The 18,555-nt window shown below is 45.6% G+C and overlaps 1 protein-coding gene across 1 annotated transcript in view; it reads right to left on the bottom strand.

Annotated features, from left to right (window-relative positions):
- The window catches only part of SYNDIG1 (synapse differentiation inducing 1), a 121,694-nt gene that overhangs the window by 50,805 nt on the left and 52,334 nt on the right, over positions 1-18,555 (bottom strand). Inside the window, exon 3 of the mRNA XM_007096579.2 lies at positions 18,031-18,168. Within this exon, the coding sequence (XP_007096641.1) occupies positions 18,031-18,168 (138 nt within the window). The remainder of the gene's footprint in view (positions 1-18,030; positions 18,169-18,555) is intronic.

Below are 18,555 nucleotides of genomic sequence, written 5' to 3'. Positions count from 1 at the left end.
ACAGAAATCCAGAGAACACTCAGGCGGCACCCAGAATATCCCAAGCATCTCATGATTCACACACGGGAGCAGATTCTAGATGATTTGTGCCTGACAACCCACTGTGGACAGAAAACGTCCCTCTAACTCAAGAACTGAGATGCCAGATCTTCCCCGTTGCTGTTAACTGGGCAGAAGGGCATGCAGGAAAGAGATAGGCCTTCTCTAGAAGGCCAGGCTTCTTGGAGCAACTTTCATTCATGGGCACATCCTCCCCTTCCTGGGAAGCGATAAGCCCACCTCTGGCAAACAGCACAGGTATCTGAGCTAATATACAGCACCTGTGAGACAGGCCAGGGGGCTACATTCAGTTTGGGGCTCTGGCTTCCTTCAGACTTGAGCATGTCAGCTGAACTTCAGGCAACTCCATTTCTCATGATTCAACATTCATGCATAATAAATCATGCCACACTGTGAGTGTTCCTTGTGAGCTACCTTGCCAATTACCTAAAAACCAGCTTAAGGGCAGGAGCAATCAGGTGCTGCATAAATCTGAGCTTCTTTTGTGGGTGGTGTGCATGACTCAGGCACCTTGCAGTGGAATCAGAGATGGGTCTATTACCCAAGGTCTGGCTGATTAGCGCTTGGCTCCCTCATGTGCAATGCTACATGCATAAACATGCTCCCAAATGCCCTTGACAGGGTGACCCCAAATCGTTGTATGGACACAGATGGCTCTGGGAGGAAGATTTGTCACTTACAAGATTCATTTTGGTTTTCGAACTCTGCATGTCATTTCCAAAGGAATGCAAGGCACTGAGCAAAATATTCAAAATCATCTCAGGAATGCAGAGAATTATTTTAAATGGAGCTCTAGGGACAGTCTCAAAATGTCTCATCTGTTTCACCAACCTATTATGTCTCCACTGCATTTAGAAGGATATCTGGGATGACCATGAAGTACTGCCAGTCTGTTTTTGATGCTTTCTGTGCCTGTGAACTGTCCCAGGACAGCCAGGAAGCTCCTATGGCTCTTTTGTTGATAAAGAAGAGACCACCAGAGACCCCAGGTGGTAATGGTAGGCAGCATGGGCCTGGAAGGGGGTAGGTGGCCTTGGAGGGTAGCAACATAGCAGGAGCTGGGGGATAATGAAGAAGCCATGGGGTTCACGCTTACTTTGAAAATACCCAGTTTGGATGGAGGGAACAGTACCAGGGAGACTGTTGAAGAATGCTACTAAGTGGGCCTTATAAGGGGAGCTCAAATAAGAAAGTCAAAGTGTCCCAAATGATGGGACTTTCTGGAGAGCCACAGCTGTGCTGAGATGGAGGATGGCAGGGGTCCAAGGAGGTGACTGGCACCAACAGCAGCTTACTCATACTCAGAAATTCACCACTTGCATTTTAGTATGTCCCAGTGCACGGCCAGTTCTAGAAGACACCTCTCTCTCCCTGCATGTCTTGCTGTTGCCTAGTTCCCTAAATAAACCACAATCATGTCATCCAAGAATTCATTGCTTCATCATTTATCTTTGAATTATTTCTGGGACAACCAGCCCTCCAGCTCTTCCCTGCAAGCTCACAAGCTGAAGACGTGGGCTCTCTGCTCTTGTGTTGGCTGGAACATTGCTGCCACACAAAGCTCAGGTGGACAGGGATACAGACCAATGTAAACACATTCTGTAGTTGCGTTTCAGAGACTCCTTATTATCTTATACATAGCCTCAACAGGTTAAAAATAAAGAGTTCTCCATATAAAAGTAGGGTAGGGAAATAAAAACAAGGAGTATAACACACATGCTCTGCAGGTCATACTACATGCTGTGCTCAAAATAATTTTTTCAGCTCTAAATTCAGCATCTGCTAAGCTCTATGTATGGGGTTCATAGAACTCTCCATGTTCCAGGAAAAGGTAACGCTTATCAAGGAAGCAAGAAAACAAGGGGATTGCCAAAAATAGCTACCTCCAGAGTTGTCAGGCAGGGCCCTGTCCTCTTGCTGGACCATTTTTTATGCAGAGGTGCAGATGGCAATGTTAAAGTACCTTTAAAATAACCACAGAGATGAGGTGCCTGGGTTGCTCAGTTAGTTAAGCAGCCAATTTCAGCTCAGGTGTCGGGCTCTGTGCTGACAGCTCAGAGCCTGAAGCCTGCTTCAGGGATTCTGTGTATCCCTCTCTCTCTGCCCCTCCCCCACTCATGCTCTGTCTGTCTGTCTGTCTGTCTCTCTCTCTTTCTCTCTCTCAAAAATAAAAAAAATAACCATTAAAAAAATATTTTTAAACACCCACAGAGAGTTGGCCTGATGGGTGAGGTAGCCCAGTGAGAGGGTCTCTATCAGTGAGAAAGACTGAGTTCCGCTGAGGGCAAAATGAAAATATCAGAGATGTACCAAATATGGCCCTAGATTCCTATGAGAATGTATAATGTACTCATCAACCAATGATGTATCACAATCCTTCTTGAATTTGTATGTTCAGCTTGCATCAATATACACATGAGTCAAAATATATGCAATTGCTATCCTTCATGCAAAGTGGCACTTAATGCTATGCAAGATGCAAGGTGGATTAGTGGCCTTGGCCTGTCTGTAGTTCTGAGGGAAGGCAGGAGTGTCCCACTAACTGTCACAGTCATATCCCCAACACACGGGGAGCCCTGAGATCTGACTTGAGGCCATCTGAGGCTAACAGGGGCTGTCCATGTAGCTGCACCCAGAGACACTTGTGATGACCCTTTGTTGCCTCTGTTATAAACCAGTGCATGCCTAGCCAGGCTGGACTCAGCTTTTATAAGCATAGCCAGGGGCCAAGGGCCACTGCCCAGAACCAGGAACTCCTGGTACTGCACCTCTGTTTGGTTCTCAGGATGTCACAGGACCTGTGTGGGGGCTTTAATCTTAAAAGAGATGCAAAAGAAACATGAACAACCTTGCTTTTAGAGGCATGCTATATTCTCAAAGTTCACACATTTGGAAATGTAATTTGAGGTGACCCATAAGGCCAGATGGAAGAATGTAAAATTTAATACATTGAGATTTTATCCTTAGATTGGGGATTTGCAGGCAATTCCTGGGCTCTGCTCTTGCACAATCAATCAACATGTGGGTTTCTCTGCTACAGACAAATAATCACAAAGTCAAGATACTAATTACTGAAACAAAGCATCACCTATAACTGAAAAAAAAATCCATACAATACACTCCAGGAAACAAAACAGACATGATGTATTTGTTCATTTATATACCAAAACTAGTTAAAATCAGTAACTTACATCCAGCATAGATTCCAGATGGCAAAAAAAAAAAAAAACCATATCAGAAATCTGATTTGTCTTGGCTGCCCCAGATCATTAATATTTATATGGAGTTGTTTAAATCCAGAAGTTGCAAAACAACTCTCAAAAGCTACAATCAGCAATTAAATGTGCACATGGAGATAGAGATATCCAAGGAGGAGGGGGGAGAGGGAGAGAGAGGGAGAGAGAGGGAGGGGGGGGAGACAGGGAGAGAGAGGGGAAGAGAGGGGGAGAGAGGGAGAGAGGGGGAGATCTGATCTTTGATGTCCATCCAGCTGCCATTGCACATTTTCTGATACAGGTTAAAATATATCCAGCTTAGTCAGCTCATCCCTCAGCCATGTTTTTAAATCATTGTCTGCAAGTCAACTCTGTTTCTGTGCGTACCTGGGCTTTTGCAGCCCTGAAGCTCCCTCTCCAAAACATTAACTGACACGACACTCACCTTGGAAGGCTGAGATGGACCTGTTCTAAGCCCCTCCCATGCACTTGGTCCCTTGGTAGCATATTCCTCCCCATGTGGTCCCTTCACTCCTGTTTCTCTGCACCTCCCAGGTCTGGGACATGCTTTGCCAGGTCTCTTTCCCAGACTCCAGCCACAGAGTTGTTACCTTGCTGGACCAGAAAATCTCTAACTCTCTGCCTATTACCTTGAATGACTGGTGACTCTTAAATAGAAAGTTGGATCCTGTCCCAATTCAGAATCTGCTGGTGCCCACCGATGCATTCATTAGGTGGTATTCAGTTTACTATGAATCAGGGGACATTTGAGATAATGAACTTGATGACAAAAGAGAGGGGGATGGTGAAGTATATAAAACATGAACTCCAGGACGTGTTGATGATTATGAACAACACCACTCAGTGTGTGGAATGCACAACGTTCTGGTTTTATGTAAATGCACCTGTTCTAAACACACAGTTTTGAAGCAAAAAGAATAGTGACAATTTTGGAAGTCTGCCCCTGTGACAAAGTTTATATGGGAGAACATGAAAATGCTGGTTTGTTTTGGGAAAAGAAGTGGCTACAAAGATGGACAAGTGACAGCTTCTGAAAACACCCAGAGCATTTTTCTTCAAACATCTGAAAAAGTCCTAGTTCATTTTCACACAAAAGATTTACTGTAACTACGCTTCTGGCTGATGGGAGGGTGGAGGAAAATGAACAGTCTTGGGTCTTCCTCCATGTACCTCCAGTGACCCCAAGGGTGTACAGGAGGCATCCACAGACACCCCACAGTGCCTGACAAATATGTCTGCTCATTTTCTTGTGAAAAGATTTTTTAATCTAAAGATAAGTTTATTTTAGAACATACTGTTTCCATACTGTGCTTCCTGACTATGAAAACAGTAGGAGCCCTCAACCTATGACTGATGGCACCGTCCTCTGTAGGTGGAGCACCTTGGAGGAATGAGATGGGTTCTGTGACCCAGAGGATCCCCCTGGGCTTAGTACCAGTTGTCCACAGTCCTTCATGGGTCATGTTCCCAGAGTATTTGTTTGGAGGACTGATTTGATCTCAGTCATTGCCAACTTCTTCCAGCTGTCTGGAAACTCATTTATAAGCCACATGGCTCATCTTTAGGAAATGACCAAGTGGAACATGGGTATGCACATCTCTGCATCAGGCACAAATACAACCAGGACTTAGTGAGCATCTAAGAAGTGCCAGACTGTGTGCTTGGTATCATTTACACAGGGATGCTGCTTCCTCTGAGAGCGAATGAGGCATATATGGTCTCTGCCCCATTTTCTCACACACCTGTCAACCTTGGTAACTTTGTACTTGGTCACTCACGCACAGCAAAGAGCCCATTCAACTTTCTGTTAGCACCAGAAGGAAGGGGGAATTCAAGCAATGGATAATCTGAGTTCTTCAACCAAGCCTTTGACTTTCTAATAAAAAATTCCTATTATGAAATAAATATATTCCCCATATAAACAATTAAGGAAAGAGGAATGTACACTTCTGCTTCTGGTAATGCTTCTAGTAACTTCCCTGCAGAAAGACAGCTAAAAACTCTAGAGCAAATATTAAAAAACATTTTTAAAAGCATCAAAAAGATAAGAAAATGAGGGGCTATTAGGCCAAGGCCCAGGAGAGGAAAAGAATCCTGTGGGACAGGACAGGCACAAGGAGACACTTCTGCCCGGGTGATGTGTGCTGACCCAAAAGAGGTGGCTGAGAGGCAGCGTTTGGGGTTACTTTTGGGGCACAAAGTCCACCAAAGAGGAATATCCTAGCAAACTAGCTGGTGCACAGGATCGAGCAGCACAGACCTAAGCCATAGAAGAAACAGTGAAGTAGATGTATACCCACCCTCCCTTGAATTATAGGCTGGCTTTGCACCTGCTCAAAACTTGAGCTTGGACTAAGGTGACCCTGAATTCTCTGTGCCCCACATCCCGGCAAAAGCAAAGAAATACCTCAAAATATTCCATGAATACTTTTTATCCCCCAAAACAATGACCAGCATGGGATGCCTGGGTAATTCAGCTGGTTGAGCATCCAACTTTTGATTTCAGCTCAGGTCATGATCCCACGGTTGTGGGATCAAGCCCCATGTCAGGCTCCGTGCTTAACATGGAGCCTGCTTAAGATTCTCTCTCTCTCTCTCTCTCTCCCTCTGCTCCTCTCCCCCACTCACTTTCTCTCTGTCTCTGTCTCTGTCTCTGTCTCTCTCTCTCTCTCTCTCTCTTTCTCAAAACAAACAAAGAAACAAAGAAACACACCACAAAACAATGACCCATATACAACAAAAATCTAAGAAAATATGTCATAAGTGAGAGGGAAACAAAAAAATAGACTTGCAGGAGTACCCAACATTATAAGCATCTGCTTATGATGTTCAAGAAAACAAAAGAAAAAGGTTTGAAATGTTGGCAGGTAATTTCTATAAAAAGTATAAACAGTGAATGGGTTTATCAGAAGCCTCAACATAACTGAGGAGAGAACTGCCACTCACAATTCCATATCTAGTGAAAACACCTTCAAGAATAAAAGTAATAATATGGCATTTCCAATGACACAAAACAGATAGAATTTCACCAGCAGACTCATATTAAAGGAAATTCTTTTGATAAGAGGAAAGTTATTCAAGCCATAAGGTCAAGGATTCAGGAAGGAATAAGGAATGGAGTAAGTGGATTTTGCAAGTATATGCATATAGATACTAACAATATAAGATGGTAACAATAATGTCTTCTTGGTGGTATCTATATCTGTCTATCTACCCTTATATTTATATTTAAAAAGGAAATAAGAAAGGCCCAAATTTATAATTTGAAAAGATTTATAAAACTGATGATTTAGATGAAACTGACAAAATTCTAGAAAAATACAATGTACCCAAATGCAAACTAATTAGACTTATCAATATTAAATACATTCAATTAGTAATTAAAAATCTCCCTATAAAGAAAGCTCCAGTACTAGATGACACCACCAGTGAGTGCCATAAAAGTTTCAACAACTAAATAATTTCAGTTTTATATAAACTTTCAGAGAAAAGAAAGAAAATGCAATAAATGCAAGGTCGGTTTAACATTTTCAAATCAGCCAATGCAATTCCTCTCATTGTAGATTGAAGGAAAACATTCACATAGGTTTCATTTGCACAAAAAGCCTTTGAGAAATTCAACATCCTTTCTTGATCAAATAATAAGGTACATGGAAGGTTCCATGTCACTATTAAGGTTGGAAATGTCCCCTTAGATACCCAAGACATGATAAGAATGTCACTTATATTCAGTGTATCTCTTGCAAGTCCAGTCAGGAAAGATAAAGCAATGAGGGCTTGGGGATGCAAGCTCAGGGGGTAATATCATAAAGGTATGCAAAGAAGTGAGTCCTGTGAAAGTCTCCACAGTGCTCACTGGTGGGGACAGGGGCGGTGATCAGGAGGCAGTATGGCAGAGGACACTGGATATTCTATTTCTTGACCTAGCTGATGGTTACTTGGCTGTGTGTTTTATAATAATTTGTTAAGCTATACAATTATGTGTGTGAGTATTATTTTCAAACTAAAATTGGATTGAAAAATCATCTTCAGATTAATGGTGTTAAAACAAACACACAAATGAGAGTACCTGGCTGGCTTAGTGGATAGAACATGAAGCTTTTGAACTCAGGTTGTGGGTTTGAGCCCCACGTTGGAGATAGAGACTACTTAAAAATAAAATATTAAAAAAAAACACAACACACAAAAAACCAACCATGCAAACAAATAAAAACACATGTGTGGAAAGGATAGAAAAGCCAGTCATTGCCTATTTGGGGGGTTATTTTCTTTCCAATCCCTTTCTATTTTTCTGACTTTCAAAAATGTATAACAATATATCCCACATCTGGAGAGTGCAACATTTTAAAAACTGAAGACATAAAAAAGAAATCATTTGACTGATTCTTCCAACAAATGACCATGGGATTAATTTTGAAGCCACAAACTGGCTCTTTGTTGGAAGGACAAAAGGGGACTGATAAGAAAGTTAATAAAAAACAATTTCTACAAGAGAAAAGTAGTAAACCCAAATCAATCAGCATTAAATTGAAAACAAAAAGTGATCATAGATGAGACTGTATTAGAACTTCTAGGAGCCAAAGGTGGGCACAGAGGGACTTTACTGGTATTGCGGTGTTTTCTTGGAACCTCACCCCCTGTGAGCCCCACGCTACTGTGCAGTTAACCTGCTGTGTGATTCTGAATAAGTTAAACAGCCTTGTTGAGCTTCAGCTTCCTCACTTGGGCCAGAGGGAAACTGCCTCTCAGCCAGTGGTCCTCATGAGGATGAAAGGTGATCCGCTGTAAACTTGTTCTGAAGAAGTGGCTCTGAGTGTATCTGAAGGATTCATAAATAGCACATACCCTGATGTGAACAGGGTCTACCCACCTTTTTCATCTGTGAAATGGTGATAATACCGGTACCTCATTTAATAGGGCCATTGTAATAATTAGGTGCCCATAAAGTACTTTGCACACTTCCCAGCTCAAATTTAAGGCAATGCTCTTACTGCAGTTCTGGTTCTATGGAGTGCTGTTGCTCTTGCCTTGTAAAGAATAAAGGTTGGATGTTACCTTATTACTTATTACACTTTACTTTTGGTGTCAGTCTGGTTTGGGCCACAAGTGTTCCTGCTACGTTTTCAATACTCCTGTGTCCTCGGAGGAGGGGCAGTCCTTGGAGGATAACAGGAGCTAAAGCTTCAGGTTGCTGGATGCCCAGGTGATTAGCTCAGTGCTTTCAGGAGGAGGGACATGAGACACATCTCCTGTGTCTCAGAGCCCCTCAGGTTCCTGCCTCCGGCTGGTCACTGCCTCCTCTGCCCCAGGCCTCTCCTCCACTACATCCCAGGCAGGCACATCACTCTACCTGTGCAGGGCCATGGGAGCAGGACGAAGTTCCCTCTCCAGTGGCCCCTGCCAGAGAGGTCCTGTGTGCTGAGCAGCCACCTTCCTCCACTGGGAGGTGGTGGCCAGCATGGTAAGGCACCCACTTGCATTTCTTTCTTCCCTTCCATGCACCATTTCCATTTCCCTTCACTTTCATTGACCTGGGGTTGTACCTCCAAATAAAGCATTAGAACCCCAACCTTGCTGCAGGTTCCATGTTCTAGGGAGCCTAGGGAAAGTCCAAGAGGCTGGCAAATCTTTATTTTCGGTGCTTATTAGTCTGCTGCTATGGCGTTAGGCATCTCCCAGGGTCCCACAGGGGAGGCAGTGACCCCCGTCCCAGCCCCCACAGGCTGGGCCAGGGCCACACTCAGCCACTGCAGCTAGGGCTCTCCCTCTCCCAGCCCAGCAGCTCCTGATGAATAAGGCCAAAATTTGTACACTCTGTAATAACTATAGCTCTTTCACAATCATTCATAACATGGAATAGGGCAGTCCCTGGGGAGGTAAAATGTGTTCTGAAATATTAGAACAGAAATACGGAAAAGCACATGCAGCCCTTCCCATAATATAAAGACAGGATCTCTTGTGCTCACACTATTTCTTCCTTCTTAGCTTGCACTTTTAGCTGCAGACAAATGCACAGTGGATATCCATCATCTGTCTCCTGAGCAGTGCTGTCAAGACAGCTCCTCTGAATGCATTGTGGAAGACCATGAGAAGGATTTGAGTGGTAGGCTGGGGGTAAGGAAGGAAGGAGGAGGAAATTTAGGGTCCATCTCTTCCCTGATCCCCCGTGGAGGAAATAATCCCATTGCCTCAGCACCCCCAGACACTGCATGTACCTCTCTGTGGTGTCAGGAAGCTCTGCACCTCAGCAACAAGAATATCAGATGCTCAAAGTCAGATGCTCCTTTGCCTATTGCACAAGTCACAACACCTGTGGGCAGCGAGTGACACCCCTGTGGCTGGCACACAGACTAACCACATAAATGTGAAGATGTCCGGTTGATGGTCTTTGACATCTGAGGGTGACTTGGGGGAAGGGCAAGGACTCAGAAACCTCATGTAGAAAAACACATATGTGGGTGCTGTGAAGAAGCAATGTGGCAAGGAAAAAGATTTCTTCACATTTAATCATCTCTCCAAGTTGCTCTTAGCAAAATAAACACACACACACACACACACACACACACACACACACGAGTTATTCCAGCTGCAAGACATCAAAAGTCTAGGTAATGAGCAGAAGTCTGTAACAGTTTCCTGCTCCCTATTTTCAAATCATCTTACCAATATCACATTTTTCTAAGGGCAGATCAGTTTGTTCTTTCCATATCAATACATAGGAAGATGGGGTAAGTCACCTATGGCCCAATGTCCCAATGGCCCCATGGGTTGGTTCTTTTTAGTACCGATAATGTGGTGGCTCAAGAATCAACTACAACAGCAAATCCAGCAAGTGGCATTATTTGGCAATCTCCAAGGAAACCATTCCGTCACTCTCTTTGAGTGGCACAATGTCTTGAGTGATTACAGAAAAGTTTGGGTTCTTTCTGGGAAATTGGGTGAAAACATTGTCAAGAATCCTACAAATCAGCCATAATCAATTAGTGTTAACATCCAAGGTGGAGATTCAGGAGGGAAGCATTTAATTCCCATTGGACAGTAAAGATGTTCCCCATGTCTTCTACCAGGGCTTATCTGAGTGACATGTTTTCACACCCCAAATGCCATAATTGTCTCCCTCCACCTTTGCAGAATTTGTACAGCCACTTATTCAGAGGGAAGAAGACAGCCTGCAATGTACTTGACTTATGTTTCTACTCTGCTAGAGAAAGTCAAATTCAGGAAAAAGAACAAGTACCTTTAGTATATATTATTACTCAGGACTGCTTGGTTCTCTCCTATAATTTAATATTATCCAGTCCTACTGGAGTCAGATGGGGGAAGGACAGGCATATCTCTAGGAGCTATAATCAGGGTTGTTATTTCACTGAGAAAACAAGAGGAAAAGATCTAAGACTTAGATATTTTCCCCTATATGAGTATTCATAATGTCTAAAGCAAGGCCCAGAGTTTCTCTAACACTTGAGTGCTCTTTGGGTGGAATCAGTAATCAAGTACATAATTACTGAGCAGCAACCTGGACAGTGATGTTGGGTGAGGGGCTGGGGGCTGATCCTGGCTCTGCCCCTGGAGATGTGACCTACTTGATTTCTCTGGGCCTATTTTATCACCTGAAAATGGGGACAGGAGGACTCTCCTCAGAGGCACAGGGAGTGAGTGAGGGCATAGTGCCTGAGCACAGCAAATGTGCAGTACTAGGGCACTTATCACTGTCCACCCCCCACTGCCCTCGCATCCTTCCTTCCCTTCTTATTTTGTCCAAATTCTGCAGCCCATCCTCACACCTACTCCTTTGCCTATGTACTGAGTCCCTGCATCCCTTGCTTGTGGTCTTCTTCAGGCAAGTTGGCAGCCCTGGTGCATCCCCTCTGCCTGGGCCCCAAAGAATTAGGCAGGGGAGCCCTGCAGAGGGTCTTGCTGCCAAGACATGCACAGGGGCATCAGGGGCCACAATCCTGCATGCTCTCCCTGGCCCTCAGCTCCTCCTTCCTTCTAGGACTTCAACCCCTGCTACCTTAGGAGCTTCCTGAGCAACTCAGGAACCTGGAGCCCTAAGATGAGGGCTCTGCACCCCACCTGCCTCCTGTGGCGCTGCATGAACTAGGGAACTCTTAAGGACAACAACTGCTTCGGGGTGACTGTGTGGCTCAGTGGGTTAAGTGTCCGACTCTTGGTTTTGGCTCAGGTCATGATCTCACAGTTTTGTGGCTTCAAGCCTTGCATCAGGCTCTGTGCTCACAGAAGAACCTACTTGGTATTCTCCGTCTCCTTCTCTCTCTGCCCTTCCCCTACTCGTGCTGTCTCTGTCTCTCTCAAAGTAAATAAATATTTTTTTCAAAGAAAGACAACTGCTTCCACTTACTATGCCTACCCACTCAAGATCATCTCTCCAGAAATTCTCTTTCACCAGCTCCCCCTTCCCCTCGAGTGCCAAGTCAATTTCCCCTCTCTGTTGGATCATGTTCTTCAGCATACAAATATGCTATGATTTCTTCCACTTAGAATAACTTTTCTTAACATGACCTCTCCTATTAACTATTCCCCCTTTCTCTTTCTGTTTACAGCAAATTTCTTCAAAAAAGATAACTTGATGCATCATATCCAATCGCTTTCTTCCCATAATCTTTAAAAAAATTTTTTTTGGTTAAAATATACCTACAGAAAAGTGCACAAATCATTAAATGCAATGCTCAATAAATGACCAGTTTTCACTTACCGAGCTTTACCTTTGTGGGAATACTGGCAAGTGTGTAACTAGCACCTGGGTCAAGAAATGGAACATCCTCAGCACCCATGACCACCTCCCATGCCCCCTGCACAGTGCCTGCCATTCCAGTTCCCAGCAGCACAGCTCAGGGATTGTTCTTTCCTGTTCCTTCTTGAACCCATAGACATAGCCTTTCACTTCCAGCACTCTGGAAACTGCTCTTGCCAATGCTGCCACCACCCTCCTCATTGCTGAGAGCTCAATGTTTAGACCTCATCCTCCATTCCCGTCCTCAGCCCAGACTTCTCTCTTGAATCCCAAATTCACAGAAGGCAGCACACAACAAGCTGCCTTCTTAGTGTCTCCACTTGGATGCCAGCAGGCATTGAAAACCTGACAGGGTCAAAGTCTGGTTCCATCTGCTCCTGTGGCACACAGCCAGCGTGTCCCCCCAGCCAGTGGAACCCATCATCCAGTAGTTCCTTCCCTTCTCTCTGTCTCACACCCACAACGGAAATCTGTTGGTCATTCTTCCAAAAGCCATCCTGGTGTCTCTACCTCTCACTAAATTCCCAACCGTGACAGTGGTCCAGATCACTACTGGATGGTCTACTCCTGGATGATTATACCAGACTCCAACATGGTGTCTCCTATCCTTATGTTCCACATGCTCCCCTGATAGAGTGTAGACAGATGGTGTCTTTCCTCTGCTCAAACAACCCAGTGGCTTCTCAGCCCAAGGAAAAAGCCCGAGTCACTGTTACAACCTAAAAGGCCCTGTGGGCTCTGCCTCACCTCACCCCTCTCTTGTCTTATTTACTCTTCCACAATCAAAGGGCACCTGCTGCAGCCACACTGGCTTCCAAATCATTCCCTGTATGCACCAGGAATGTTCCTCACTCAGGGCCTTTGCACTGGCTGTCCCTCTGCCCAGAAGCTCTTCCTCAAGAGATCCTCATGGATCAGCCTGTAGTTTCATTATTAAATGTCACTCCCTCAGCAAGTCCTTCCATGGCCACCCTAATTATAAATGTATGCCCCATATCCATTTCCAACTTAATTTTTCTCTTTTATAACATAACACTATAGTAAACTATATGCTATAAGTTTACTTTTGTATGTTCTTTGCTTCTCATCATGAGAATGTCAGTTCTGTGAAGCTGGAGTTCTGTTTTGGTCACTGCTATATCCCTGCACCCAGAGGATGGCCTGGCACATAGTAGGAGCTCAATAAATGTCAGATGAATGACTGGATTTTAAGGGCACTATCATATGCCAGGTTGGACTCTCGTTCTTCTTGGTTTTATACTATAAAGAGATTCCTCTTTCCTCCCCCTAATTTGTCCAATTCCCTTTGCTGGTGCTATTCATAAGATTCATAATCTTATTCTTAATACCCATTTTTCATTTAATTACTGTTATGATATTTCAGTTAGTAAAAGAAAGAAACATTTTATGAAATGAAATGAAATCAAGACATAATAAATACTCGAATTCAGGAGACATTTGCAGCAGACGCAGCACATACAAACCTCCGGCCTGCCCAGCACTTGAGCCCAGACCCAAGGACTCCTTGGGGAGGGCCCCCAGCCTCTGCCTCATTAGCACCTGCCCCATGGGACTGAGTGAGGCACTGAGGGTCCACTAGAGTGGATGTGTCTTTCTCACTTTACCCTGCTATAAGTGGGGTCAGGGATGGTGGGTTTAGAAGAAGTCCTGTGCTTCTAATTCTGTTTGCTAACAGATAAAAGTCAATAATACGTCATAGAAGATTGCATTTTAAGGGTTAGAAATACTGATATTTGCATCATGTACCCATACTTGCTACCTCTCTGATTTCTATCTGTCATTTAATCCATTGAAACTTCAGCTTTGTCATCCACAAAGTGAGGATAATAACTGTCCACCTTTCAGACTCATTGCAAAGGTTAAATAAGAAAAAGTGTGTGCAATAAGTAGCTCACAGCAGTCACTTGGCAAATTATGGATTCATTTCCATCCTCCACATCATTGAGAAGCATTAGTTCCTAGACGAATCTGCCAAAATTGCATACAACACTTTCCCCTCTGTAAACTGGTTTACAAAATCTGCTTGCATTGGGGGCTGGATCAAACAATTAATGTTGCTGGAGTAAAATAAGGTTGTGATGAATGCCATGCTCATCCCCCCACTGGCCTCCACATCAAGCCCTTCTTCCTGATCAGGCCCCGCCAGCTGCCTCTTCCAAAGGTGGCTCTGAGCCAGGCCATTCTGGTAATCCCAGCTCACTGTCAGCCACCTTTGGCCTTAGGACACCATCTGACTTCACTGGACCCCGGTTTTATGACCCACAGAGTGGGTACCATATGATGGTACTGCTGCCTCACAGTCTTCCTATGTTCAAATGCAGATTCGTGGGCTCTACCCCCAGATGCTCTGATCAAGCAGGTCTGTGCTGGGGCCAGATAGTGTGCATTTTTGACAGCTCTGGGTTTGTTGATGCTGCTGGTCAGGACCACTCCCCAAGCAGCCAGGTGCGCAGTATTTAACATAGGACTTAATAGGTGCTCAGCAGATGTCACCTGCTTTACTAACACTTTCAGTACTATTGTTACTGGTACTTAATTAACACCTTTTTAATTATAAAACATGTTAGAGAAAATATCCTGTCTCCTTCCAGGTATCCCTTCACCTAGAGACCCACATGTATACAGACAAGTGGGATTTCCAGTAGAGCATGATCAGCACCTGCTTCTTTGCAGGAACCTTCTGGGGACTTTCTCTCTAACTTCACTTCGCTGACTCAGCTAGCTGCATGCTGTAGGTTATTTTGATACTGTTTTCTGGATCAGGAAACAGGCCTGGCAAAGTTGCCTGCCGACCTGGACCCAGCCGGAATAAGGCAGAAAAAAAAATAAACTGGGTTTTGTAAGTCCAGGGATCCTATTAACTCTCCTCCCCACTGCTCTATGTCATCTAACCACTGAGATTTGCTTTGTTGTGTTTTCCTGGAATGGACTCACATGTTACTGAGTAGTCCATTGAGTGGATATTTTGACAATGTACAGATATCATCTAATTGTCAGTGACTACGCTGAGGTATGATCTATGATAAAAAGAAAAAAAAATACCCTAAGTCACACTTAGATGTCAAAGATTTCCTTGTGAATCAGCGTTTGGAACCTAGAGGTCTCCTGGCTTCATAGATAGGCTGTTTGCTCCACTCTGACATCACCATCCCAGCCCCCCAGCCCCTGAGGGCAGCAGGAGGGGCCTATGGCCACCAACAAAGGACCCTGCAGAAACCGGCTCTGGGCTCTCCTCTCTCCAGTGCCCCAGGGAGAGCTCCCAGCTGGCCTTGCCCAGGAAAGCACTGATTTAATTTAGTGTAATGACTCTCAGAGTGTGTCTGTTCTACTGCGAGCTGAGTGCTCTCCCCTTGGCAGCTCTCCTCCAATGCCTGCTGCAGACTTTGTGTCTGCAATTGGGCCGAAGAGACACAAACAGAATGCCTGGCAGCCTGATGGCTGGACTGGAGTGCTGTGTGCCCAGGCTGGTTGTCTCCCAGGTCTGCAGGAAAGCCCCAAAGTGCCACAGCTGTGGGCTATAAGCAGTGAGCTTTGTGGGCATGGGTCTCAGCCCAGGGAGAAGGATCTGGACACAGGCCTTGTGAAGCGCACTCACCTGCAGAGTTCTCTATGAAATGTGGCACCTCTTCTCTGTTGGGGTTCCCCTGAAGGAAATCCATGCTCACAGCATAATGAAAAGGGGGACTGAGAGCCCGGGATCCCCTGGAAACCATCTTCTAATTCCAGTGCTGCAGGAAACCCCTAAACTCCTCAACAATGTCTGCTCTTCACCTCAGAGCAGTGTGAGCAGAGGCCTCCATAGACACTATATTTCACATTCACTATTAAACAAATACTCAGAATCGTCTTTACCACTGAAGGTATTAAACGTCTGATGCATCAGGCCCAAGTAAGAGGTTCTTAAGGTGTGAAGAATAAAATTACTCTCCAAGAAAGGATCTAAATGCCAGCCTTGGCAACTGTGGCCTCGGTTTTTCAGACAAAGGTGCTGTGCACAGCTTGCCCTGCTCCAGAGACAGGGGCCTCACCCAGGATGTGGAGCAGCCAAGACAGGGGCAGCCTCTCCCTCCTTTCCCTGTGCCCAGCCATTTACTCGGTGCTCATTTCATCCAGCACCTTGCCTACATGTTCATGTCAATGTTGGATGTTTGAACACATCTGTCCCCATCTAAAATTTGGCAACCAAAATATAGCTCTGAGTACTCCCCCCACCTCCCAGACAGGGTAGGTAAAGGGCTTTTTTGGCAGGGTTGACCCAGGAGACTGGGAGTGACCCACCCTGCCTCACCATTGCAGGTGGCAGGACTGGGATATTGGGGGAGGGCTTAAGTTGAGCTTAAGTGAAAATCTGAATGGCATGTGATGTGTGAGAAGCTGTTTCTCTTTGCTCTACCCTCCTGACCTTCCTTTTCTTAGTGAAACTATCATGGCCTATTTGTAGCATGTTAACCCAGGTTCAGAGTGCAGTTTACACAGGAACAGGCAGGCTCTGTGTTCTACACACAGAGGGCATCTGTCCACATGCTTTTCTCCAGGTCCCACTGTGTGTCCTTAGCCCATGTAGTGCCCATGTCCCCTTCCTGGGGTCTGGGTATACCTAGGCCTGACTCTGCCCCATAGCCAGGCTGACCTCTGCCAGACCTGGAGTCTTGCTTCCTGTCCCATGCTTGTTCCCCCAGAGAAGGGGGTCTTTGGCATTTGTGGGATAAACTCACAAAAGTGAAGCTCAGACAGACCTTCCAGGCCAAGCTGGAACAATATGGAACAACCACTTAGCCCAACCGCAGCAGTGCAGGACTGGCTGCCTATATACCCCCCACTGCCCCATTATCCTTTAGAACCAGGACAGCAGAGCAGTGCTGAGCAGAGCTCTGCCTCATCCCTGCCTGGAAGGGCCTCTTGAGAGTTCCTGCTAAGAAGCACCTGCTTTCAGGGGCTCCAGCATTATTAGCTGGTCCACTGCTCTCCCCTGTTCCTCTGTGATGTCATGAAAGGGGGAAGGGAGAAAGGACAATGTATCAAGGGACTCTTCTCTCCCCAAACAAAATGAGATCAACACAGAAACCAGTAAGAAGCAGTGAGAGGCCATGCTGGGGTCAGCCAGGAAACCTGTTTTCAAGCCAGGAGAAATAAATGTTTCAGACACCAAGCCTGCCTGAATCTGCTGTTTTCAGCCTGAGCTCCAGAACCCTGGATGCTGGAGAGGAAGCCCTGAGTGCTGTGCACCCAGAGGACACACATGAGTGTGGGCACCACGCTCTCCACCTTGCCGACCCAGGGAGCCACCTTGTCTTCCTCTGGTTGGGCTGGGCTGAGGTTTTGGGTGTGGTAACACTGAAACACACTGTAACTGGCAGGTGTGTGTCAATTTGATTAATAAAAATGGGAACGGAAACTGTTTCTGCATGAATAGTCTTCTTTTGCTAGAGAACATCTTCCAAAGCCTGGCTTCCATGAAGGCACAACAGGGCAAATGCTTTGCATGAAAAAGACCTGGGAACCAATACCTCCAGAAACCTTCACACTGGAGGAGGGAGGGCGTGATTCACCCTGTGATGGGCCATTCCTCTCACCGAACTTCAGCTGAGGAGTACTGAAGTACAGGCGGCAGACACTATAACCTGTTTTATATGAATGAGCCTGTCACAGACAGAACCACTCCTCACCTGCTGTCCTTGCCCTGGGCACAGCGTCTCTCAGAGCTGGGTCAGTCCTGCTGGCACAACCCAGGTGCCTGCTCACAGGCAGCTTCGGTCCCAGATTTGTGAAAAGCAGCAGAAGACTCCAGCACTCACCAGTCCCAGCAGCCTGAGGTGAGGCCCATGACCTCCCTCATGGGCCTGTCCTCCAACTATAAACTGCAGGCCCCTCAGATAGCAAGGGGTGAACAGGCTTCTCAGGCTCTCTTCCTCAGCGACCTGGGTAGGCTGTGTGTGTGGCTGACAGAGACAGGCTTACCTCGTGGGACAAGTAGAAGGCTGCAATGCCCAAAGGCCAGAAGCAGCAGAGCATGGAGAAGACGCTGAGGCCCAGGTGGTCCCTTGGGGGCATCATGAGGAAGTTGTCCTCACTCTCTGTGTCACTCGAGTAGTCACTCTGCAAGACAGAAGAGGACAGGGATGGTACAGAAGAAGAGAGCATCACTAGTGGAGTCACTGTACGATGCCTCTAGACATGGGTGCTGAGTCTGGAATGGAGAAAGCCCCTCTGGGAAGGTCACTGTTGTTATTGCCTACAAGTAGACTTCCCCCAAGAAAGGAAGCCCCCAGTTGAGGAGATCCTTATCAAGAACAAAAGAAAAAAATACTAAGTACTTGGCTCTTGAGTTGTTCCATTGAAGATCAAATCCTACAGAAGCCCATTATTTCACAGATCTTTGGGACCTAGTGACACACAGTGGGGATAAAGTTTTAATCTATGCGAGGATGGGACAGGCACTCTCAGAAGGCCACAGAAGGATGGGACTCCTCTCTTTATTCTAAG

Source organism: Panthera tigris, chromosome A3 (genome assembly GCF_018350195.1).
Source record: "Panthera tigris isolate Pti1 chromosome A3, P.tigris_Pti1_mat1.1, whole genome shotgun sequence".
Lineage (NCBI taxonomy): Eukaryota > Metazoa > Chordata > Mammalia > Carnivora > Felidae > Panthera > Panthera tigris.
Note: the sequence above shows the minus strand (reverse complement) of the source record. Positions and strands in the feature narration are given on the sequence as shown.